General features: G+C 39.0%; 2 protein-coding genes across 5 annotated transcripts in view; both read left to right on the forward strand.

The window, feature by feature from the left end:
• Positions 1-6015, forward strand: part of DDX46 (DEAD-box helicase 46) — a 62698-nt gene extending 56683 nt beyond the window's left edge. For both annotated transcript variants that reach the window (XM_059698399.1, XM_059698400.1), the window contains exons 22-23: positions 4049-4122; positions 5396-6015. In XM_059698399.1, coding sequence (XP_059554382.1) covers positions 4049-4122; positions 5396-5443 — 122 coding nt within the window. In that variant the 3' untranslated portion in view covers positions 5444-6015. The remainder of the gene's footprint in view (positions 1-4048; positions 4123-5395) is intronic.
• Positions 6016-13054: 7039 nt separating this feature from the next.
• On the forward strand, positions 13055-25637 carry C5H5orf24 (chromosome 5 C5orf24 homolog). 3 transcript variants are annotated; one of them, XM_059698411.1, is made up of 4 exons: positions 13055-13306; positions 21170-21599; positions 23282-23355; positions 24179-25637. In XM_059698411.1, exons 2-3 carry the CDS (start codon positions 21173-21175, stop codon positions 23320-23322), a joined length of 468 nt encoding a protein of 155 aa, XP_059554394.1. In that variant the 5' UTR covers positions 13055-13306; positions 21170-21172; the 3' UTR covers positions 23323-23355; positions 24179-25637. The 3 variants fall into 3 exon arrangements, with proteins under 3 accessions (XP_059554394.1, XP_059554391.1, XP_059554392.1); XM_059698409.1 differs by having other exon boundaries at positions 13056-13306; positions 23282-25637; XM_059698408.1 differs by having other exon boundaries at positions 21170-25637.
• The last annotated feature ends 1253 nt before the right edge of the window (positions 25638-26890 follow it).

Genomic DNA, 26890 nt, shown 5'->3' on the forward strand with positions numbered 1-26890 from the left:
AACTTTTTTATTGTGTAGTAATATGGGAGTGCTGGCACCCAGATCTGCAAGGAGAGAAAATTACACTGATGTTTTTCTGCATTTGGGACTGGACGGGTCGCCCTTAATTGCTCTGTTCATTAGGCCACCATGCAGGATGCAGACACAATGTCATCCAGTGGAATCTGATGATAAAACCTTTGTGTACATGGAGTCAGCCTTTAGCCTCAGCTTGAATATCATGGGTAATATTTAAGCAAAACCAGTATGTAAATGCTTGCCTTATTAAGAGGCAAATCAGAGACATGACTGCTCTGAAAAAGGACCTTCTATGTAATTTATTAATTTAAAGGTAATTATGCTTGTTTATTATAGTACTAGAGGCCTGGTGCACAAAATTTGAACACTGGAGGCGGGGGGGTGGTCCCCCAGTCTGGCCTGTGCCCTCTCACAGTGCGGGAGCCCTGTGATTGATTGCCCCAAAGAGGTCAAGCCCCCGCCCACCCGCGCGCACCCGCTGCGCACACAGCCTCTTGGTGATCGCTCATCATGGCGTGAGGGCGTCACAACCACATAGCCTTTATTAATAGTATAATTGTTTCAAATTTCAATTTACATATAACTTTGTCAGAACACACCTCCTATACTACCAAGTGAAGTGAAGAAAAACCCATAGCTTCTGCTGACTTTTCCTTCCACCTAGATTGGTTCTGGTCACTTCTCTTCACTGTCAACTTGTGCTCAGGAAATAATGTGTAATGTTTATAATTGAAGAACCCCTTCCCCTCCCCCAGTAAAAAGATAACCTTGCCAAAAATGAAGCTTGAAAATCTAGAGACATAAGATGCTGAATAAAAGCTGGAAATTGGTAATTAAAATGATAGAAATCTTTGAAATTTTTCATAGACGATTCGATTTGAAAGGGTCTTTCAAACCAAATCAGCTGAACACTAATAGGGTGAAAACAGGTGTTGGAAGGAGCCTAGTGTCATCTGTTTCTAGTTCTGTAATTGGAGGGACCCCACTGCTTGGCTCCTTGGAGGCTCTTGGGCTCAGCAGCTCCAGGCCTCCCACCAGGCAGCGGGAAGGAGAACAGGAAGGACTTACATGCCTAGCCACCCTGTATAATTTATAGCCTGTTTTGTGACCCTCTTTTTACTGGTGGAGAATCCCTTAAAAGCAGCCAGAGTTGTTTTAGGACCAATGAAAGGAAATGCCTCTTTTTCATGGCAGCTTATAAACATATGTAACCAATTACCTAAAGAAGCTATGTAAGTCACAAATTTAAATGGTTCAAATGGTCAGACTTTTACTAAAGTAGAAAAGTTACTCTTCCATTTGAGTCTAGGTGAGAGTCATTTTCCTTTTTAAAATTGCACAGAATGTCAACAAGCTTCACACCATCTCATGCCAAGTACCATATTTTGCTCCTGAATTTCAGTTTGGTTGTAATTTTCAGTCTGCCTTGGCTCTTGATTCTGCCCTTGTTCATTCTCCTCTATCTCTCTTCCCTTCGAGCACCCACAGCTTTAAAATCTTGTGGTTGGTAGCTGGTGGAGCTATAAGATTTAGATATATTTCTGTGACTTCATAGCCCTACTCATGGCCCTTTCCTTCCTGTTGTTAAACTGTTTCTTCTCCCTCTGCCTTCTCCTCTTCCTCCTTTTTCTCTCCATTCTTCCCTCGACTCTTCCTTTCTTCTCTCTGGTGTCAAAAAGGTTATTCACATGTAATAAGTGGTGGAGGGGGATTTTTCCCACATCTTGTGAATTATTTTCTTCATTTGGTTTTCTTGTATACAATGATTAAAATGTAGTTCTCAAACATTGCAACCTAAGTTTTCCTATTATTCCTTGACATGTCACTCCTAGTCCTTAATCTCTAGTTTACTTCTTTGGTCCAGCTCTTTTCTTCTTAGTGTATACCAGCCGTGGGCAAACTACGGCCCACGGGCCAGATCCGGCCCGTTTGAAATGAATAAGACTAAAAAAAAAAAAGACCGTACCCTCTTATGTAATGATGTTTACTTTGAATTTATATTAGTTCACACAAACACTCCATCCATGCTTTTGTTCCGGCCCTCCGGTCCAGTTTAAGAACCCATTGTGGCCCTCGAGTCAAAACGTTTGCCCACCCCTGGTGTATACTGTGCTATCTATCTAGACATACTTACTCCCTGTTCTTGTTGCTTGACTTCAGATCTCTCCACGTGTCCCCTGATGGCTCTCTAATCTCTGTCTCTCCTGAACCACTGGTTCATATTTCCATTGGCATTGCTGTCCCAGGAGCACCTTAATTACAGTGATCGCAATTGAATTTCACCCACCTTCACTGCTGATAACACCTGTTCTTCTTGGATTCAGTATCTTCTTTATTCTTATTTTACTTGCTGCTCAACTGTTTTTAGCATCTTACTTTGTACCTCTTTTTTACTGTTCACTTCTGGTCAGAAAAAACACATTTTGTCCAGTCTACCTAAAAATGTGCTTTCATGGTGGTGTGAACACAGTCCTGTTGAGAATACTGAGGAAAAAAACAACTGCCTGGAAGTTGGGGAAAACTGCTTGGAGATACATTTTATTTAATTAATTAATTTATGTATTTATTGAATTTTTAGAGAGTCAGAGACATTGATGTGAGAGAGAAACATCGATTGGTTGCCTCCTGCACAAACCTCAATGGGTATGTGCCCTGATCAGGAATCTAACCCACCACCTTTTTGTATATGGGACGATGCTGCAATCAACTGAGCCACATGGGCCAGGGCGTAGCAGTGATATTTGAAAGTTATTCTGGTAGACTACTTCCTAGCTACTTATCCTGTTGTAATATCTTTACAAGTTTGTTTTTCTAGTAGCCTACAAGAGTATAAAGAGCATGGAGTTCTTCGTATAATGAATCTCTCACAATATACATGATGGGTACATAATGTTTCTTGAATTAATAACTGAGTGGATGTCTCCAGCCTGCCTCAGCCCCTTGGCTACCTTGTTATGTTCTTTCCGCTCTTTTCTCCAGCCACGATATACTTCTTTTACTCTTCAGTATGTAATCCTTCCTTCCTTCCTTCCTTCCTTCCTTCCTTCCTTCCTTCCTTCCTTCCTTCCTTCCTTCCTTCCTTCCTTCCTTCTTTTAAAAATGTTTTTATTGATTTTAGAGAGAGAGGAAGAAAGAGAGAGAAACATTGATGTGAAAAAGAAATATCGACTGGTTGTCTCCCATATGCACCCTGACTGGGGACTAAACCCGCAACCTGGGCATGTGCCCTGACTGGGAATTGAACCAGTGACCTTTCTGTGCACTGGACGACCCTCAGCCAACTGAGCCATACCAGCCAGGCAGCATGCCTTTTCTTAATCTATACCATTGCACATGTGATTCCCTTTGCAAAATATTCTCCATGTCATCTCTTCTACTTTAACTTATTTAATCCTCCATTCACCTTTTACCTTTCTGAAACATTTGTTGACTAAAGAAATAATAAATATACAATAAATATTTGTTAAATAAACGAACCAAGTTCTATTTCCCTTTAACTTTTTATTCTCTTTTGGATAAATCATCTTTTCTTCATTCTTTAATCAACATACCAAGAGTTCTTAACACTACACGCATTGTAACCTCATTGCTTACATTTGAAACTCTTAAAGTATTGAGAACAATAAGCAGCCATTATATAATGTGGATGGTGTTTCACCAGTATTGAAAGGCTATCTTGGCAGGTAGCACAATGTTTTTGAAAGTCACCTACAGCCCTAACTGGTTTAGCTCAGTGGATAGAGAGTCAGCCTGCGGACTCAAGGGTCCCAGGTTCGATTCTGGTCAAGGGCATGTACCTTGGTTGCGGGCACATACCCAGTAGGGAGTGTGCAGGAGGCAGCTGATTGATGTTTCTCTCTCATCGATGTTTCTAACTCTCTATCCCTCTCCCTTCCTCTCTGTAAAAAATCAATAAAATATTTTTTTTTTTAAAAAAAGAAGAAAGTCACCTACAGTATTCCTGGTGGCTCTCCACGACATGGGTAAATTTTCCGTGTAATTCTGATAATTGTTTTCCACTTCTCACCAGGTGCCAATGAACTGGCCGTGCAGAAAGCAAAGGCAGAAATTACCAGGCTCATAAAAGAAGAACTGATCCGGCTGGTAAGTTAAAAAAACCTCAAGGACTTACTTACTTTTTTAATAAATGTTTTGTTAAACTTAATATAAATACAGAAAAGTGCACAAATCACAAAGCTATAGCTCAGTGAATTTTTACAAAGTAATAAGCACACTGATGTGATCACTATCCAGATCAAGAAATATAGAACATTTATCAGCATCCCAGAATCCCTCCCATGCCCCTCTTCACCATTCATTTCCCTCAAATGTAACAGTATTCTGACTTTTAACATCATAGATTATTTTCGCCTATTTTTGAATTCTATGTAAAGTAGAATCAAAAGCTCTGTACTTTTGTATCTAATTTCTTTCACTCCACATTACTTTGAGAAAATCAGTCCTTGTTGCATGAAGCAATAATAATCCATTCTTTTTCATGGCAATATAGTATTTAATTGTGTGAATATACCACAGTTAATTTATATATTGAACTTTGGGGTTATTTTAATTTTTGGTGTTTATGAATAATGCTTGTATAAACATTTTATTCCATGTTTCTTTGATACAATTAGTGTGCTTTTCTCTTGGGTATAAACCTTGAAGTTAAAATTGTTCATTAGGATTGCTAATCATAAGGTAAATGTGAGTTTAGCTTTAAGTTGGTATTACTGAATAACTTTCTAAAGTGGTTATACCAGTTTACATCCCTTCTAGCACTGGATGAAAATTCTAGTTTCTCTGCATTTTTGCCAGTACAGGTGTTGCCAGTGTTTTTAAACTTAGGTAAAGACTTAATTTGACTTTGGAAATGTGCCTTTCATAGACCACCTTTCCAAAGGAGGCAGATACGTCCCTGTGTCTTTAGTATCAGTTGAAGCTTGTAAACTCTCCTTACAATTTGTATGTTGGGATAAGAGCCCTTTGATAGGAAACTTTATCCTTTCTTTAAGAATGTGTTTTTGAGGGCTTTTCTAAAATTCTACTTGCAGAACATTCTTTTGGGGGAGGATAAAAAGTGTAAAGACTAGAAGGTACACAAAACAAGAAGGAAGAAAAAGACAACCTTTAAATCTAGTGCTTAAGACTGTTTCACCAAGGAGTGATAGAAAAAGGACCTTGAGGTCACTAACATTAAGTTGGTTCAAAATAGCTGTCAAGGAGTAGTCGAGAGAACAGAGAATGATTAGTTATTGAACAGTTCTTTCTTCCTCCATATAATATTAACATTTTTTATTTTAAATATGATAGTGTTATATGTTTGTAAAGGAAATGTCCTTGCTTTTTCTTACCACATATCTCTTATTTTCTATTATAGCAAAATTCATACCAACCAACAAATAAAGGAAGATACAAAGTCTTATAAGACATCTGGAAAAAACTTTTTACCTGTGCTGGTCGTGATACATGTGGCAATTGTTGTGTGCAGTTTACAATGTATTGTAAATTAAGATTTTTTAAATTCTGCCTTGCTGATTTTTTAAATATAAGAAACCAGTATTTGCTAAAGAAATCTTCTTGCAGTAAGTACCCCTAGAATTATCAAACTATATTTGAAGCAGGCCTGTGCCTGTTTTCAGAGTATGATTTCCTTTAAGCTTAAATATCAACATTTTAAATATCTGGATAGAATTCCAGAAGTTTAAAAAAAAAGGAAATATTTGGACTTTCTATTGAAGGTAGTAATAAAGTACACAGGTTGCTAAGGGGCTATTCACCTTATCCTCTTGCAATGAAATTGTGATAATCTCTTTAGAAAAGGTAAAATTCTGTCTAATTTTGTGTCTCCCTTGACTCTGGAACAATATGAACTGGATTTAAGAATGTTATAATAGAATTTTTACGAAATGGGTTCAGTTTTTGTTTCAATTTTTATCATTGTAAATGGACAATAGTTGGATTGCTTTTTGTTTTTTTAATTAAAGATTTGTAGTACGAGTCTTTTGCATTTCTTTACACTGCAAAGAATTTTAGTGTTTACCACTTTTAGGTTCACCTCACAACCTCCGGCTCTACACCTAGTTACTAACTCTTTTCTAATCTTCATTAAAAAAAGTTTTTTGTAACCTGTAAATATTAATATGATTCCTTCCCCCCCCCACCCCCCGAAAGTACTTGTGTATGCATCTGTACATATAAATACCCTACTAATTTTAATCTGTTTTTCTTCAGGATTATTGTGTAGGTTGTGACTTTTCTTTAAAATTTTCAAACATAATGATAACCATGTTTTAAACTTAGTCATAAGCATCTCTCAGTGAAACTTAGTTCACAAAATTACATTTTTGAGCCCTCAGATATATTTCTTGAATATTCTAATTTAAATTGTTATAATTAGATTGCGTAATATTCTTTTCCATGCTCCTGGTATATTAGAACTTCATATTATTGTCACTTCTTGAAAAAAGAAAAATTTCAGGAATTAAATAGACATATTTCTTAAATTAAGAAAGTTCTTTTGCATATTCTTGACAAGAGTTTTTAGGAAAGAAAAAATGTAAGGAATATTATTGGTGTTCAAACAAATAATTTAAATAGCATATTAAGTGGTTAAGGTGACAAGGCGTATTGACCATTGTTTCTGCAATACTTATCGTTCCTGAATAACTACAGTATAACTGGGAAATATTCTTAGATGACTCACATATCCACTCTCTTTCTTAGAGGAAGAAAACAGACAAAACATATGTAAAAACAGAACCAAATAAACCATTTACTCTAAAGCTCCAGGCATTGTGGGCTCCTTTTCCCCAACAATTTATGTATTTGCTTATTTTTATTATATAGTTTGTTTTCTTTGATAGAATATGTGGCAGTCCCACATTGGTGACAATTGGTGCTCCTTCAACTTGCTGGATCATTTTGAGATTCAGCATCTTACACCATTTTAGCATTACTGCCTTTACGTTTGTGTATCTAGTTGTAAGAAACCACTGATAGTATTTTGTTTTAAAATGAAACACATTTCTGTTACTCCATTTTTTAATGTCACGTTCACTTTGATTTTTAAAATTTGAATGATGTATAGACTAATTTGTTTCTTAATGCAATATCAATATTTGCTCATGTTTTCTAAATTCCTTCCAAATAAAATGTTGATTCAGTCTGCATTTTCTAAAATTATCTTTGTTGAAATGTTTTCTGCTGTTCATCTGAATTTGTTTACATTGGTGGTCATGTGAGCAAAGTATTGCACTCTTTGTTTATTTTAAAATTCTGGCAACTTGCTACTCAAAATATACAGTTCTACTAAAAAATATGTTCCTGAAGAAGCGTCTTAGTCTTTGATGGTATTTGTATTTGGCATAAGACAGGCTAGGGGAAATAGGTTCGTGTCCCCGTTGGTATTATACCACAGTGACACTCTTAGAATGGACATGAAAGTGTAGAATTAAATGATAATGGCTAAGTTCTCTCCAGCTCCTTTAAAACACTTTATTATTATTTGATATATTTCATATCTTACTAGCCTTGTGCATTGGTGTTCAGCTGGTATTTACAGTGTACCCGTGGCTTTCTTTGATCCTTTGAGACAGGCAGCCCTACATGTAAAGAGGTGTTTGTTTCTTTGAACAGAATCAGCTCTTGAATACCTGGAATTTATAAATTCCATGAAGCCAGCACTGGGGTCCTCTTTTAAGTAATATGTTAGCATCGTAAGAATCACAAGCTAGAAAGCCAAGCCTCCAGATTTGTAATTTGGCTATTTGTGAACTCTTTTCCCTATGCTGCCTTGCTTTCTTTTATGAAACCATCAGCTGAAGTCCTTTAGTGACAGGTAACATGGTGTTTAAGGTAGGAGCTGGGGATAGTAGTTGACATGAGGCCTAGGCTAAAAAGCTACACTTTGTTTAGTAAAGTGCTCCACTTTGGTGCTTTGTAGAGGATGGATGCCGAGTTCTCAGAGCAGGCAAGAGTTACGAGTGGCTAGCCCAGTGTGGTGCATGAGAATTGTCTTCCTCTGAGAGAGCTGAGTCTGGAGCTACGAGGTCGTCACATTTTGGTACATAATTTTAAATAAGAATTGGAGTTTGTGATACCTTGTGCTTCTGGCACGAAAAGCTGAAGTTAATGTTTAAAAAAGGTGTGTGTGTTACAAAAATATTTTAAAAAGATGTGTGCCGTAAATATGAAGATAAATAAAAATAATAAATGAATAAGTCTGGAGGGGTAGAGAGGCTGCCTTAACTTTTGTTCTATTTAGGTGTTGTAACCATCAGAACACCTTAATAAATTCTCAGTTGAGCGGGGCCTTTAACTTGGAGTCAAACATCTTTGTACACACTGCTTAATAAAACCCACATTTTTCTCTTCGGCCAGCTCTCTGGGGTTAATGGTGGCTACATTCCCTTCATAGGTAAAGATTCCCTGACATGTTAGCAATTGCAGATATTTGGTATAAGATTGTAAGTTCTATATCAACTTAAAATTTTCCTCAGGCAGGAATCCAAGTAGGAATGTGAAGAAAAATGTAAACAAATGTATTATTTGCAAAATTCCTACAATTAATGGTCTCACCTTTTTAGTGTCTTACGGCTTAGCTGGTGGATATGTGTATGTTAAGTACATACTGTCAAATCACATGACTGGTAAGGAATTTACTTTTGATTCTTTTTCTTGACCTTGTTCTCTTTTCCAAATATGCATCAGCTTATAAGGGTTCATGATTTTGAAGCTTGAGCCTTTAAAAAGAAATTTTAATATGCCCTGGCAGGGTAGCTCAGTTGGTTAGAGGATCATCCTTATACGCCAAAGTTGCAGGTTTGATCCCTGGTCAGGGCACATATAAGAGTCAACCAATGAATGCATAAATAAATGGAACAACAAATTGATGTTTCTCTCTCTCTAAAATCAATAAAAATAAAAAAACACTTTAACTTTGCATTAACCTTGTTCTGTTGCAGAGGGAAAAACTATGAAATGAAAAAGAAAGTTTGAATCCTTTTGGAGAACTGTGACTCAGAGTTACTCTCAGACATTGTTAGCATTTTTATAAAAGTTTCAGAATTTAAAAAAAAAAACTAGTCATTTTTAGTATTTGCAAAAGTCTGGTAGTACATGTTTTGAATATTAGTCCCTTTTTACAGTTTTGCCTATTATAAAGAACATGTGAGGATTCAGTATGTGAAATGTGCTCTTGGTCCACAGAAAAAGCGTATCATTTGAACTTGGCACTTCGTAGTAGATGGATTTTTAGCAGCCTATTAACTCTAGGCACTTCTAGCAGTCTTGGATGTTAAAGTGCCCTTGGCCATTATTTCTGAATTCCTAGGAGGCTCTTGGGTGCTTGGGTCCAGCCAGTACAATGATCTTTGATGGCAGTATTTCCTCTCCATGCCTTTGCCTAAGGGAGCCTTCTGGGAGCTGAGATTCCCAGAACTATACTGTGGACTAAGCCATCCCCCAAGCCATCCTAGGGCCCAGTGTCAGATTTGGAAAGCTTGGTATAAAGAACAGAGGAGTGAATGCCTGGGAACTTCAAAGAGAGCACAAGTTCCTCTGTAACTTTTTATTGGTCTGGTGTGCTATTATAGGTATGTCTGGGGTGGTAATGCTTCTGTGATACACATTCAAGTTTGAAAACCACTGGTAATCTTCACTTTCTTTGTTGAATTTTGACTTGCTGTGATACAAAACAGTGGTCTCCAAAGTGGGGCACATATATAGTAAGACATTGAAAAGCAGGATGAATATTACAAAATATAATGTGCATAATATTTTGTCACAGTATTGGTATATCTGTTCATATACATAATTAAAAATAAATTCACATATATGGGAGATACTTGGACAACATTAGGCAAGTTGCTTAAATGCTTTAAAAGCCTCAGTTTTTTCATATATAAAATGGGGATATAATATCTATTTCTCAGGGTTGTGAAGATGAGATGAAATAATCTATACATATACTAGTAAAAGCCTAAGTGATCGTCGGGCCCGTTTGACTGTTCGCCTGGTAGCTATGACACACAATGACAGCCAGGGGGCAGACTCTCCGACCAGTAGAGGAGGGAGCCCGATTCCTCGCAGAATCAGCCATGGGTTAGGTTGCTGCTGGGGCTCTGTCAGCCCTGAATCTTCACCTGCATCCCGGACCCAGAGAGTGGTTTTTGCCAGATCCCTGCAGGCCAGTCAGAGGGTCTCTGCACCGGGCCTCTAGTTACAGTGCCTGGTGTATGATAAGCATTCAATAAATATTGGCCTTGGCTGGTGTGGCTGGTTGGGCATTGTCCCATGCACCAAAAGATCACTAGTTCGATTCCTGGTCAGGCAGGGCACATGCCTACACTTCGAGTTCAGTCCCCATTTGGGAGGCAACCAATCAATGTTTCTCACACTGATGTTTCTCTTTCTCCCTTTTTTTTCTTAAAAAAACAACAATTAAAAATAAATATTGGCCGAAACCGGTTTGGCTCAGTGGATAGAGCGTCGGCCTGCAGACTGAAGGGTCCTGGGTTCGATTCCGGTCAAGGGCATGTACCTGGGTTGCGGGCACATCCCCAGTGGGAGATGTGCAGGAGGCAGCTGATCGATGTTTCTCATCGATGTTTCTGACTATCTCTCTCCCTTCCTCTCTAAAAAATCAATAAAATATATTTTTTAAAAAATTAAAAAAATATATTGGCACTATTATCATTGCACTGGGTAAATGGGAATGGGTTTTCTTATGCTGTCTTTCAATATTGCTATATCTTTCAATATTGTTATAAGTTGTATACCTAGTAAGGACAATCAGTGGCTACTGATAAACTAAAATCTAGAAACAGATTATTTTTTTCTATTTATATCTTTCTGTTCAAATGAAAGTATTTAAGCATACTTGTTACCTCGTTTGAAAAGTCTTTAGAGGCACCCAGCTCTCAGCTCTAGACAAATTCCTTTTATGGCCTACCTTTTGTATATATACACTTAACTACTTATTACTCAAAAATTTTATTAACTGATGACTTGTCTATATGATCTGGCCTACCCTGGTCCAGGCTGAAGTTGTTGGAGAAGGAATGAAAAATGTTGGGTTGGGTCTAAATTGTATTACCAGGGTGTACACTTTTGAGAAGAAATGGGAGGTAAATAAAATAGTTTGGCATTTGAGAGTGTGCTCTTGTTGCAATTGAAGTGGTGATAAATGGCTATGCTCTTGAAAAACCTCTACCTTCAGAACTAATTGTACATTGTACCAATATTGCATCTCATTGTACTATAGCACCTCATTAAAACCAAACTGAGATAATTATCAGAAAACACCAGATCATTGCATTTAACATTATTCTGATTATCTGAGTTTTTGTTTACCTCACCAAATGTAAACTTACTGAGATCAGGGACCATGTCCTGCATCCCTAGTACATGGCAGTCAATAAATACCTGTTGAATTGACTAGTCACTTGTCCACTGTCATAAAGCTAGTAAGTGGTAGACCTGGGATTTAAATTCACATCTATCTTCACCTATATCACAGTCCCACAAGAAAGACATTGTCTTCATTTCACACATATAAAAACTTTTCAAAAGAGCAGTGATTTGCCCAAGGTACCACAGGAGGTAAATGGCAAAAAGGTGTTCAAACCCAGGAATATCTGATTTCTGTTACACTCTGGCTACTCCATCGGACTTGCAAATCATTTGACTTTGTTAATACAAAAGTTTCTGTTTCTTACGTGGTTTTATGTACAAATACCACTTCAGGTAAAAGTTTAGAATTACGGATCTGGAATAGTCATAACGGTATGGGAGATTACAAAGCATTTTCAAATTCCACTTCAAAAATAAAGCAACTGTGCTTAGAGAAAATATTTTAAAAAGTGTTTTGGAAGGATACTTAATATGCTCTAAAATGTGTACACATTTTAGCTATTTCATATATTGATAATATTCCTTTTCTATATAAACAATACTAGTATGACCAGTCTTGTTTTCGAGTATTTCTATAATAGTTAAAATGATATTTAGAATCAAGTTATGAAACCCTGCCTGCCAGAAAATGAATGGGCTTGCCCGTTTCTTTGTTTTAGTTGATTTTTAGAGAAGGAAGAAACATCGATTATGATATCCAAACATCAATTGGCTGCCCCCTGCATAGCCCTCAAATATTCTTGATTGCTTAGGCAAAAAGGACAGGCACCCGCCTCTAGCCTCTTTGCACTTCCTAACGAAGTGTCTTCCTCTCAGCAGCCTTCCTTTCTGACATCTTCGCATTCCTGGAAGGAAGAACTGGGGAAACTAATTCCTTCTGCTAAGTGATTTGTATGGGGTGACTGATTCACCAGAAATCTCACAACAACTACATTAAAAGGATGGGCGCGTTTGTAAGCAAATTCCTTGTCCCATCCTTCTTGTGATGTGGAATGAAGAATGGCGATTCTGAGGAGGTCATGGATATAAAAACTTTAAATTACAGGGTGTTCCACAAAATGAGGCATTTCGTTATCGCATAATCCTGGACCTGAGGGTCCAAGCACCACTTTTTACTTGAATACTTCCATTTTGTTTGGAGGCGGAGGTCTCACTCTACCTATCCATAAGCAACGGAGGGGGCAGAGGCTGAGCCCTTTTAATATGCTTGTAGCAGCACCTAGCACAGTAAGACTCATTTTTGTGCGAACAGCACTTAAAAGCACAGTTCCTCGAACATGACTGCTGGGTTCAAATCCTAACTCCATTAATCCTATAACCTGAGAAATGAGGTCAGTAGTATAGTTCCAGCATCACAGAATTTGGGTGAAAATCAACCCACGTAAGGAAGTTACTTCCTTTGTGGCGGATTCCTCCAGCCCAGCTGCAGCCCACGGTCTGCGCTGGATCCAGAGAAACTCGAGTCTAAGCCCCGGCCCCCTGCCGGTCCCCACGATGCACATGCGCATCCCGGCTTCCCCGTTACCTTCCCCGAGCTTGCGTGCTGGTCGTCGGCGGGAGATTGGATCTCGCGATGTGCGTGCGCGTGCGCGGTCCTTGCAAGCTCTCGCGCGCTCCACCCCCACCCCCTCGCAGTCCGGGGCTGTATCGGCCTCTTCCTCCTGCGGGAGTCCCGGGCAGGACCCTCAGCTGTGGCCACGGCTGGAGCGGGGAGTCGCCACCTCGCCCGTCGCCGCTCCAGCTGCCTGCCCCTCTGTCTTGGGCTCTGCGTGCAGTGCAGAGGCGGCGGGCTGGGAAGGGAGCGTCGCCAGCGTGAGGTTCCCAGCCGATGGGCAGCCCCTGGGCGCACTGAGGGGCTGGGCTACTAGCGGCTGAGGTAGGTGGACCCGGGGGGAGTAGTCAACTCGGCTGGGAGTAGAGTCGGGGCGGAGGACGATCGTGGAGGAGGCAGGGAGGCGGCGAGAACGGGGGCCTGCAGCCTGGGGAGGAGAGGTCTGGGACCCGCGCCCATGGAGGGGCCCTGGCCTAGCCCGGAGCGAAAGGAGGGCCCTGGACGTAGCCTCGGCTTGGAGCCATCATTGGGGGGAACTTCCTCTTGTGGCGGGCGGGAGGGGTCATCCTTTCTTCTCTCTGAGAGGTCAAAGCCAGCAGCCCTCCCGCCCCCTTCATTAAAGCCTGCTGGCTTCCACAGGGACATCTGAATGGAGTGGCCTGTGGACTTGCACAGCTCGCAGAACCCCGGGTGCACGGACAGTGGGCGAGGGGTTCTGATTGTGGAGGGTACACCTCTCTCTCTCTAGTGTGGGCGTGTATGGGCTGCAAAGTTGTTGCTAGTGCATTAATGATGGCGTTCGGGCACAACAGGTGCTACATTTCTGAACGCCGCCTGTCAACCGAGGATTCCGGCCGCGGGACACTGCGCTTTGGGGCGCAGTTAGGGAGTAGGAAGAAGACAAAGGAGGTCGTTATTTATGTTCTGTCCTGGGGTCAGGACTTTCCTTGCTGGGCTGCATGCGGAGCTCCTGGCATTTGTTTGGTCTTTGCTGAATAGACTTTCTGGGTGATTGAGGTGGGTGAGTCACAAGTTGATTTCCATTTAGAATTATAAAACCGTATATGATTCTGTGTAATTGTTTGAAGCCAAATGACCTGAAATAAGTCTCTGATAATTATGTTATGTTGGATCTTTGGAAGAGAGCGGAACTTGGAATTCCTGAAAGGAAGATTTTCTCCGAGTGTAGAAAGCTTCATGAATGTTTTGAAAATTACTGAAAACATCATTCTTTATGTTGGCAGTAATGACCACATTCAAGGGACGGGAAAGGAATTATTTTATACTAGAGGCCCAGTGCACGAAATCCATGCATGGGTGTGGTCCCTAGGCCTGGCCAGTGAAGCAGGAGTGTCTGGCATGGAAGGGCAGGTCCCAGCTGACCTCCGGGCCCTGGGCAGCACCTGGGCCCCTGGGCCTCCACGCACCCCCCTCCACCAGAGTTATCTGCCAGGTTCCCGCAGTGCCTGGGAGCTAGGCGGCAGCCCCCCCTACCCCCCCACCCCCCGTCGCTGCCGCTAGTTGCCATCTGGGACCTGCTCACACCTGCCTTGGCCTGGTGCCACCTGCTCACCTGCTCCACCATCCTGCTGTGGCCCTGCTCTGGTTGAGGCCCATTAGGGCCGGCAGCACCTCCACTGCCACCTGCTGCCTGCCGCCAGCGCATCACGGACACCCACCATGTTCTGTGCCCTCCCGGTGGTCAGCACTTGTCATAGTGAGCAGTCAAACTCCCATTGAGAGACAATTTGCATATTAGGCTTTTATTATATAGGATAAGATAGAGCAGTTCACCAAAAGACTTTTGGAGTTAAGCACACAGTAAAACAACTTCAGGATGGCTAATTTATGCTTTAAAAATTATAATTTAGTCATAGTTAAATATATTCAGTGAACCTTTTTACTTTTATTATATTTTAATCCTCATGAGTATATTTTTCCATTGACTTTTAGAGAGAGTGGAAGGGAGGGGGAGAGAGAGCGAGAGAGGCAGGCAGTCAGACATCGATTTGTAGCTTCCTGCACCGCTCCTGATTGCGCAGAGCCTGCAACCGAGGTAATCAAACCGGGGACTCTACAGTCCAAGGGCCAACGCTCTATCCACTGAGCCAAACCGGCTAAGGCAGTGAGCCATTTTAAAAAACATCCTTTGGTAGTCCACACAGTCTGTTCTGTAACGCTTGACTTTCAAGTCCAAATTTTCCAGAAACAGAATTCATTCTGACTTAAGAAATGTGTTCTGGCCCTAGCCAGTTTGCTCAGTGGATAGAGTGTCGGCCTGCGGACTGAAGGATCCCAGGTGCGATTCCAGTCAAGGGCACATGCCCAGGTTGCAGGCTCCATCCCCAGTAGAGGGTGTGCAGGGGGCAGCCGATCAATGATTCTCTCTCATCGTTGATGTTTCTATCTCTTCCTCTCTGAAATCAATAAAAATATATATATTTTTTATTTTTATTTTATTTTATTTTTTAAATATATTTTATTGATTTTTTACAGAGGAAGGGAGAGAGATAGAGAGTCAGAAACATCGATGAGAGAGAAACATCGATCAGCTGCCTCCTGCACATCTCCTACTGGGGATGTGCCCGCAACCCAGGTACATGCCCTTGACCGGAATCGAACCTGGGACCTTTCAGTCCGCAGGCCGATGCTCTATCCACTGAGCCAAACCGGTTTTGGCTATTTTTTAAAGTAATGTGTTCTGTCTACTTTCTATGAACTCTGTATTATTAGTGTATGGTAAGAGTCTTTCGAGAAGGAACAGTTAGCTGGCAAGGCGTGAATTGGCAGTAGGGAAGGATTATTAAGTGTAAGGTTGATGCTTGTATATACAAATACTGCATGTACATATATATATATATACACACACACACATATATATACACACACACACACATATGTGTGTATATATGTGCATAACTATATATATATATATATATATATATAGTTATGCACACAAAGATCTAATGGTGCTGATTCCTATCTTTTTTTTTTTTTTTAATATATTTTATTGATTTTTTACAGAGAGGAAGGGAGAGAGATAGAGAGTTAGAAACATCGATGAGAGAGGAACATCGATCAGCTGCCTCCTGCACACCTCCCACTGGGGATGTGCCCGCAACCCAGGTACATGCCCTTGACCGGAATCGAACCTGGGACCTTTCAGTCCGCAGGCCGATGCTCTATCCACTGAGCCAAACCGGTTTTGGCTATTTTTTAAAGTAATGTGTTCTGTCTACTTTCTATGAACTCTGTATTATTAGTGTATGGTAAGAGTCTTTCGAGAAGGAACAGTTAGCTGGCAAGGCGTGAATTGGCAGTAGGGAAGGATTATTAAGTGTAAGATTGATGCTTGTATATACAAATACTGCATGTACATATATAATATATATACACACACACATATATACACACACACACATATGTGTGTATATATGTGCATAACTATATATATATATATATATATATAGTTATGCACACAAAGATCTAATGGTGCTGATTCCTATCTTAACAGGTTGAATCTGAAAGCAGAAAATGATTGGTTTTAGTTGTTTCCTATTTTAGTTAACTATTTATATGGGTAACTAATAAATTTCTTTCCCAGCTTATTACTCAGTTATGGAGTAAGCAGAATACTGTACTGATTTCTTGGAAGTAGCAGGGGAGGAAAATATAGAACCATATAGAAAGACTGCCCTTTAGAAATGTTTTTTAAGCCAGTGTGTCATTGTCTTTTCATTGGAATAAACAGCTTTACTCCTGTCTATTGTGTTTTAGTGCTGAGAATAGTGTTTTGCATGGAGTTGGCCCTCAATAAATGTGAGCTTTGTCAGAATTAATATTATATAAACCAAATGCATACATTCCTGGAAAAGATTAAAGGAGTTGAATAAAGGTGCTTTTTAATTTTTTTAATTGAAGAACTACTTTTTTAATGTTTTCCCCCCCAATGTTGGTTGTTCTCTGAGTAAAGGATGTCTAATAGCATCTTGCCTCTAAAAGCGTAAGGTAATATGGGAGCATTTCAGATCTTGCTTCCCAGCATATGTCATCAGTTTGGCTCAAATAGACTCAAATATTTTCAGCCCTGCCCGTTGTGGCTCCGTTGGTTAAGTGTCATCCCGTCCGGGTTCAGGTTCTGATTCCCGGTCAGGGCACATGCCCAGGTTTCGGGCTTGTCCCAGGTAGGGGGTGTGCAGGAGGCAGCCGACTATTGTGAGCTCACAGAGTTTCTCGCTCCCTTTCCCTTTCTCTCTCTCTTAAAAAATTTTTTATTTCCAAAATGAAATAAAAGCCTAACATAATGTAAGCTGAGATTCTATATATCCTGAGTGCTAATAGATGGCAGATGTTCTGATATATTAAGAGTAAATGAAGTTAAAGGAAGTAAGGTCCAGAGGGAAGGTATTGGTAAGTTAGTGGTAGTAACTTGAGGCAATGAAACAGACTGTGGGGAAAAAGTTTTCTTTTACTGACTGTGCTTTCCCCCTGTGGAAGAGAATTTGGACCTTTCTGCCTCTTTTTACTTCAGCTTTCTGGAAAGGTGATTTCTGAATCACAAAATTGTAAAAGGGGTCACTTTTTATCTTCCAATCTTCTGCTTAAAAGTCTGAGTATGTTTCTCTTTGTATTTGCAATTCATCTCTACTCTAACTTTATTGGAAATAAACTAGCGTTTTGATTCCTATCTAATGCCTGTGTATATTTCTTAATTAGTTTATAACTTGATGGGAAGAGGAATGTGGTTTATCCCTTCACAAATCCCAACATTGGCTTTTCTTCAATTTGGAAAACAAATCTATTTTACTTTATAGATGTTATCAACAGAAAGGTTTTGTGAATGTTTGAAGAGGTAGGGTTTAAAGAGGTAAATAAAAACTTAAGTAGAAGTATTTTGAATTAAATTAAGTCCTGCATTGTTATTTTAGTATAGCTGAGTGATTCTCATTGTAGAGGGTAGATTTTGTCCCCCAGACACTGTCTGGGGAAATTTTTGGTTGTCAGAAGTTGGGAAGGGAAGGAGGAGGGTGTAGCTATTAACATCTCTAAGTAGAAGCCAGGGATGCTATTAAGCATGTTAAAATGTACAGGACAACCCTTCACAACAAAGCATTACCTGACCCAAATAATAGTCCTACTATGGAGAAACCCTGGTATAGTTTTATACTACACTGAGGCCCCGTGCACAGATTTGTGCACTGGTGGGGTCCCTCAGCCTGGCCTGCACCCTCTCGCAATCTGGGACCCCTCGGAGGATGTCGGACTGCCGGTTTTGGCCCGATCCCTGGCTATTGGGCTGAAACTGGTAGTTCAGCATACCCTGAGGGGTATAGTAGTGTGCGAAGCGGCAGGCAGCTGCAGATAAGCCTGAGCCCAGGCCAGGCGCCACGCCGCTCCCGCTCACCTGGCCCCGCTGCACCTGCTGCCACTTCTGCTCGGTACTGGTGGGAGAGGCTTGCGCAGCAGCAGCAGCTGTGCCTGCCAGCTGTGAGCCTGGCATCTGGTGCCCGTTGGTCAGCTGAGTGGTACTCCTGTGGGAGCGTACTGACCACTGTGGGGAGGGGGGGGTAGCTCCTGCATTGAGTATCTGCCCCTTGGTGGTCAGTGTGTGTCATAGCACCAGTCGACCAGTCATTAGACCGTTCAGTTGTTGGATCACTTAGGCTTTTATATATATAGAAGATTACATTGTTGGTTCTGAAGGCAGGTTATCTGAATTTCTTTGGCTTTACCATTTCCTAATGTGTTGCTAAAGTCTGCCTCAGTTTCTGTAAAACAGAATTAATAATAGTATGTCCTTCGCCCTGACCAGTTTGGCTCAGTGGATAGAGCATTGGCCTGCGGACTCAGGGGTCCCAGGTTCGGTTCTGGTCAAGGGCATGTACCTTGGTTAAGGGCACATCCCCAGTGGGGAGTGTGCGGGAGGCAGCTGATCGATGTTTCTCTCTCATCGATGTTTCTAACTCTCTATCCCTCTCCCTTCCTCTCTGTAAAAAATCAATAAAATATATTTTAAAAAAAAATAGTATGTCCTTCATAGAGTTGTGGTAATGATTAAATCAAATAATCTTCACAGTGTCAAGCTTATTATCTGACACATAGAAAGTGCTCAAAAACTGTTAACTTTCGCCGAAACCGGTTTGGCTCAGTGGATAGAGCGTCGGCTTGTGGACTGAAGGGTCCCAGGTTCGATTCCGGTCAAGGGCATGTACCTGGGTTGTGGGCACATCCCCAGTAGGGGGTGTGCAGGAGGCAGCTAATCAATGTTTCTCTCTCATCGATGTTTCTAACTCTCTATCTCTCTCCCTTCCTCTCTGTAAAAAATCAATAAGATATATTTAAAAAAACACACACAAAAACTGTTAACTTTCAGCTAATATTAATACATTTTGAACATGTCTTGATGATCTCTCCTTATTTATCATCTGAAATTAGAATTTGAGCTAGTGAGAATTAATAACCTAGTTCTTATATCCTTGGGGAGTGAGTGAAGAATTACTCTTTTTAATATTTGTGTTCAGTTATGTCAGTCTTGTTTTATGTTCTCAAGTCTATAAGGCTTCTGCCATAAACAAATAGCTTCTCATTGTTGATGTTTTTCCTTCATAGTTAAGACTTTAAGCCAACTGGCCAACAGTTCTGTATCTGTTGAGTCTCAGCAAATATTTAGTAATATAACAGAATTCAATTCTGTGACTTGATTCCCATTTCCTCTTGCCTTTATAAAATGAAATAAATTTACATGGTTTTGACTTACATTAAGTATCTGTCCTCAGAGCCTCTGGGAGTAACTATTTTTGTGAGGTTTTGGTGCAATATTGCATGTACTAAGGGTATAGGAAAGAACCTTAACAATTTGAGACTAGGCCTTCAGATACATTTGAGACTCTTTTTCTAAATCTGAATTGGAAACCATATATTTATCTTTTTTATATGAACTCTCATTTTCTGTGTGTCTAAACAATAAGGGCTGGCTTGTTATGGTGATGCTTTAATACAGCATTTACAAAGAAAAACATTACAGGGATGTCCTCACAGACAAAACAGAGACTTTGGTCTGTTTGTTAATAAGTCATAGGGCTCTTGTAAGGGAAAAAGATCCATGCCATATTATGATCGAGAGAGAAAGCAGTGTTGCCCTGGCTGGTTTGGCTTAGTGGATAGAGCGTCGGCCTGCAGACTGAGGGGTCCCAGGTTCGATTCCAGTCAGGGGCATGTACCTTGGTTGTGGGCACATCCCCAGTGGGGGGTGTGCAGCAGGCAGCTGATCGATGTTTCTCTTCGATGTTTCTAACTCTCTAATCCTCTCCCTTCCTCTCTGTAAAAAATCAATAAAATATATTTTAAAAAGAGAGAGAGAAAGCAGTGTTAATACATTCAACTTTTTGTCTTGATAACCCTACCATTTTATTATGGTTGTTACCCAAATTGTAATATAAGTCTCAATTGTTGGTATAAAAGTTCACTCATTTTAGCTAATGGAAACGTTTGTTTACTCTCTATATTGGTACTGCCTCCTGTTTGAATAGAGTCATTTGAAGGGAGTCAATATGTTTGGTCAAGAGGTTGTATTCATTGCTTGGCACATTCCACCTTTTGTAAATAATATACACTGAGGATTGTGTATAAATAATAAATTGTGATCTGGAAACTGTGGCCAGATCAGAAATATACATGTGAGAAGTATAGTAAAAGGCCAAAGGGAAACATTCTATGAATGTTTGGCAAACTGAAGAAAAAAAATCATGTTATAATAAGAGTTCTTGTCTTTACTGTTATCTTTTTGGGGTTTAATGATCTAGAAGAAAAGAGGATATAAATTATATAGGTATCTGGAATATGTTCCTGTGGGATATAAAATATATTACTACAGAACATACAGATTTATTTTCTATCTATACACTTTTTCAGTTCCTAAGCAGAGAACATTAAGCTACTAAATCAGTATTATAGTTGAATTTGTGTGGCATTTGTTCCTACCCGTGATTAAATTGAGAAAAACAAGTATCTTTGAATCTGCTGATGTGTGTTTGTTTATAAGCGGTCTGGAGTCCTGCCTGTTAGCCTAATTTTAGGTTTCCTGCATAGTTGTTGGAAGACAGACTATTTTCCCACTGAATGCTGTCATACAGATATATATTTGTATATATATATATTTATGCATATTTGTTTTTTTATTTTTGGTAGAAAATGATGCATCCTGTTGCCAGCACTAACCCGGCTTTCTGTGGGCCTGGCAAGCCTTCCTGCCTTAACGAAGATGCCATGAGAGCTGCTGATCAGTTTGACATATATTCCTCCCAGCAAAGCAAATATAGCCACACAGTCAGCCACAAACCCATGGCTTGTCAGAGGCAAGACCCATTAAATGACACACACTTGCAGACTACAAGTGGCAGAAGCATAGAGATAAAAGATGAACTAAAGAAAAAGAAAAATCTCAATCGATCTGGTAAGCGTGGCCGGCCTTCTGGAACCACCAAATCCGCAGGATACCGGACCAGCACAGGCAGACCCCTGGGAACCACCAAAGCGGCTGGATTTAAGACAAGTCCAGGCAGACCTTTGGGGACAACCAAAGCTGCGGGATACAAAGTCAGCCCGGGGAGACCTCCAGGTAGCATTAAAGCTCTCTCCCGTCTTGCCGATCTTGGTTATGGCTGTGGCACTGCTGCTTTTCCTTACCCTATGATGCACAGCAGAGCAGTTCATGGGGTTGAGGAAACCAGCAGTGAAGTCAAGCCACCCAATGAGTGAATGAGGCAGGAAAGGAGGGCCAGGTTTAGAAGGAAGATTGTGAATAATCCCAAAGCTTCTTGCTTTTATTTTGACATACATGATTTTATGACCTGGGCTTTCCACATTTGTTTTCCTGTTTTTTTGTTTGTTTTTCCTGCTTTTGCTCAGAAACTGCCATATGCTGACAGATACACTCGGCACAAGCAGTGGCATTGAATTTGTACATAGATTCAAGTATAACATCTAAAGAATTTTTGCTTTTCCTTTAGAGTCACGATTGTGTCTCATATTTCATTACTACTTTTGGGCCATTCTAAATAGATGCTTTATGTACTAAAACAACAGAATCCATTATACCCATTAGTTTGTGAAGTAAGCCTACAATGTAAGAAAGATAATATCTAAGGTATTTTTAACTGATGGAACAAGGCAAACTAATAATTCACGATTATTTGACGTATGGCTGTTAGTTTTTGCAACTTTTATTTTCATGGGACAGGACACACATTTGTATGCTTTGGCATTTACTTAGACTTCAGATGTTAAAAATTTTATTTTTAATGTTCTAGGTTTAGGCAACTTCTTATTTATTGATCTAAATGGCATTAACTGATTTAACCATTTGTTCCTAAAGGAATTATTTAATGTTTGCCTTTCAGCAATGATAGGTTGTGTCTTTTTTAATTGCCTAAGAGCATATATACCAAACACTACAAACGATTCAAACTTTTTAATAAAAACTGCATATTACATTTTTGGTGAAATACAGTGCATTCTGAGAATAGCATATGTAATATAATAGAAAAAGAAACATTCTTAAGGTTTGCATGGAACTGTATTCACTACATTTTGCCTTTCATAGACTTAGTTGTAAAGCATTATGCTTAAAACATTTATTGTTGTTCATTTATTCAGAATGTTTAGTGTTTTGTTGTGTTTTTTTTTCCTGAAAAATTGTTGCATTAGCACTTACTGTGGATTCAGGTTTATACCTACCAAAGGACACAAACTGAATGGTAGACTAAAACTGCTATAAACAAAATGCAGTTTTCTGACTGTCAGAATACAAATATTAAGAAATATATAGGAATCCATCTGTGCATGGAATATGTAAAATATATGTGGGTTAGTTTAATTAAACACCTAATTGTGGCTCCAGTGAGACCACACCCAAAATTTTTCCAGCAGTGTTTGCTTTAGAAGTAAGATAGATGGAAAAGAAAAAAAGTATTGGGTACAGTAGGGATGGAAGGAAGTCTTCTTGACCCCTTTCTGAAAGTAATATTTTTTTGTTGATATACATTTTATTTATCCCGAGTTTGGTCTGAATAAACTATTATAAACTTTGGATTTGAAAAAAATTCCACTGAACTTTAAAGTTACAATGTATGTATTTGTGATTTAAAATGCCTTTGAGATTATAATGTATATTTGCAGGACCCAAAAACTTTTAAAGTGATTAAAAGTTTAAAAAGGCACATATTGTGTTGTTTGGGCTTGCTCTCAGTTATACAAACTCTGATTGCAAATGGATGTCATGTTTCGTACCTTTTTTATCAGGAAAAAAGCAGCAAGCCTTCAGGTGTTCCAGTGATGCCTGACACAATGAGCTGGAGTTTATGCTGCTCTTTACAGTAAGAGGTGTTGCATTGTATGTGGGGACTGTGTGTGCACTGGCATCTAAGACAGTGACCTCAACAATTTTAGCTTTGCACAAACCATAGCGAACAATGTTGGATGATTACATAATCAGTTGCAACATTCAGGCAGCTAAATTGCAGAAGCCTAAACTATAAAATTTTAATCATTTACTCAGAACAGTATAACTTTTGACACACACAAATGCATACATCTTTACTCATATATTTATCCACTTTTATTATCTGTCTGTCATTTAACTATTTCTCAGATTGATGTTCAGCAGTTGGCTACTTAGAAATCCTGTTTTGAGTTCCTGGAAACGGTTGTTTAATTAAATATTCTACTGTAGAATAATATATACCACTGTCAAGGATTTGGTTGCATGATGTGTTTTTATACGTCTATTTGACATTGCCTTTTCAGTTTATTTTGATTCCAGATTTTGTTATACATAACCTTCCCTTTCTCTCTGCCCTTTCCAACATTCATTCCCTCCCATTTCCCCCATCCTCCAGCACATCTACTCAGTGGTGCTGTGCTGTGTGTCAGAAGGTAAAGCAGGTGTATTATTGTATACTGATTCTTTTTTTCCATTTTAATGAAATGGTGAAATCAAGTAAAGGAAGTATGTGCATAACAGTGTTTATTAGTATCAGGAGCTGTGTCCCAGGGAAAAAAGGGGGCAAATGGCTACAGTTGTGAATGGATAACATCATTTATAAAACTGAATTTTCTGTTTATGAGCTGTTACTTGGAGTGCTAGATCTGTGCTGGTGAGCATCTCCTGATTCTACTTCCTTTTCTCCTTGTGAACAGTTTATTGATGCCATGCTAAAGAGAAAGACACATCTAAGTGATAACATGAAGTGTTAAACTAGAAAATATTTTTACTTATCTATACTCTCAACACTACATTGTGCATCTTTTGTAACACTGTCTCTTGTCATGACAAACACTGAAATAGCATGTTAAAATGCCTATACTTTAATATAATCAGTTGGGGAAAACTGGCCTTTTCCTCCCACTGTATGAGTGTTCCTTTAAAGGTAAATTGCTAATTTTATATTGTGTAATTCTCTTCACAAAATAGGTTTCACTATTCTGTATTAAAACTGTTGGTCAGAAAATTATCTGCTGTTCAAGTAAGTTTGCTTTACTTTTTTCTTTAAAAAATATTTTAACATGCCTTATTTATTACTCTTACATTAACCAATGAGCTAATGCAGATGAAATTTTCATTTTTTGACAAATATAACCTTGCATAATTAATCTTTAGTAGGGGATGATTTTGATACTATCTTTGGAGTTTTGCACTGGATATTAAAAAATACTGGCATGTTGTGTTGGAAGAAAAGTATCTGCTTAATTTTTAATATTTGGGGACATTTTTAAAATCAGTGTTTCAATTAGACTAAAAAATTCTTTATTTTTATTTACTTTTTAAAAGAAACATGTTAAAGTAATAAAAGTAATATTCATTCCAAACTGATGTTTGTGTGAATTTACATGTATATTTTCATGAAGTAAGAATAGAGTTTGAGTTAAGGAGGAAAAAAATTATCTGAAATCATTTACTTAGGTTAAAGGTAATCCATCCAGTGTAAGGAAAATCAGTGTACCAGTTAAAGAGAAAAAAAACACCAACCTTCTTTCTCTTTTATATTTTAAGAAGCTTTAAAAGAACAATTCAGGGGATGTTGACTATAACTGCTACTCTGTCAGTCATTGTCTTTATATGCAGAAACATTTTATGATCCCTTTATAGTAAAATAGAAGAACTTACAGCAGTTGTTGAAAACATGTTTTCCTTGGACATAAAATATTTTGATGCTTTAGGTTTCTGTTTTTATTATAGCTTATTATAGCTAACTATATCCTATTAAACTCTAGGATGTATCTAAATCTTTGCTTTTCCTCCATCACCCCCAATAGATAAATCCGTGCTTTCACATATAATGTATTAATTTTTGGAAAATTAAATGCTATAGTAAATCAAGTGTGTGATTTATAGTAATCAGACCACTTTGATTCTTTAAGCTTCACAGTTTCCTTTTTCCACAGATAATTACAGAGAAAATAATTACCAATTAACTGATATAAGCACGCTGTCCTCTGCTGTAAAAAGTCTGAATAGATACTGTGTATGTTTTTATGTCCATGAACTTGAGCTACTCATGTGCAATTGTGTGTATGGGAATGGAGTAGTGTTCATGATTTGTATCTACATCATCATATGGATGTATATTTATTAATAAAGTCATTACTTTAAAACCAACTATGTTTACCACTTTATTTCTGTAAGTAGGGAAATGGTAAATGATAAACCTTTTTTTATGACCATGGATCTTGTATTTTCTTGGATTGTGCTTTCTGAAATCTCCTCTACACTTTTGTTTTTTCTCAAAACAGTAATATTTCTGTATTTGTAATGTAAAATTTAACTTATAAATGGATCTTTTCTTTTTTATTTCTTGTCTTTTTTTTATATATATATTTTACTGGTTTTTTACAGAGAGGAAGGGAGAGGGATAGAGTTAGAAACATTGATGAGAAAGATCCATCAGCTGCCTCCTGCACGCCCCCTACTGGGGATGTACCGCAACCAAGGTACATGTCCTTGACCAGAATCGAACCCGGGACCCTTCAGTCCGCAGGCCGACGTTCTATCCACCGAGCCAAACCGGTTCGGCTATTTCTTGTCTTTTTGATAGTAGCCATTCTAACAGGTGTTGGACTTACTCTTAAATGCAGAGAAATTTTTTACTATTTAAGTAAAAAACCACTTTAATTAGTAATTTTCCCAAGCTTTTAAGTAGTCTAATAAACTCAGCAAACTTTAGTAACTGTTGAGCACATACTCTACAGTGTGGCAGCTCACATTATGAATAAGATAGTCTCTACCCTCAAGGAACCCATAGTGGAAAACAAATGCCTTAATATGTAGAATTAAACAATGTAATGCCAATTTTTATTCATTCAGAATTCACATTTTAAGATACTTTATCTCTCAAATTAGCTAATTAATTTTAGCACAGAGCCGGTGAAACTAAAGCCCATCTGCCTAGCCTTAAGCTTGAGGCTAGTTTTTCGATGAATTTCACAAGAAAAACTGATTGCTGTGCTTATTCTCTATTAGCTCAGAAGGATCAGGTCAGAGATCTTCATAAGTTGTGATAATGCTGGCTTTTAAATCATGTTGGGAGCTACTTATGTGGCTGTTGTGCTTCCTCTGTCACATAAAGAACTTTAGATCATCAGCCCATGCATCCAAAGGTCTCGGGTTTGGTTCCTGATCAAGGGCATGTGCTTAGGTTGCAGGTTTGATCCCCAGTGGGAGGCAACCAATTGATGTTTCTCTCACATCTCAAACTCTATTCTTATCACATGTTTCTCTCTCTCTCACCCCCCCACTGCCATCCCCTTCCACTCCCTCTAAAAGATTGTGTGTGTTTTTTAAATCATGAGTGGGTGTTAGATTTTGAGACATCCTTACAGACATACCCAGAAATAATGTTTTACCAGCTATCT

The sequence above is a fragment of the Myotis daubentonii genome, chromosome 5, assembly GCF_963259705.1.
Source record: "Myotis daubentonii chromosome 5, mMyoDau2.1, whole genome shotgun sequence".
Lineage (NCBI taxonomy): Eukaryota > Metazoa > Chordata > Mammalia > Chiroptera > Vespertilionidae > Myotis > Myotis daubentonii.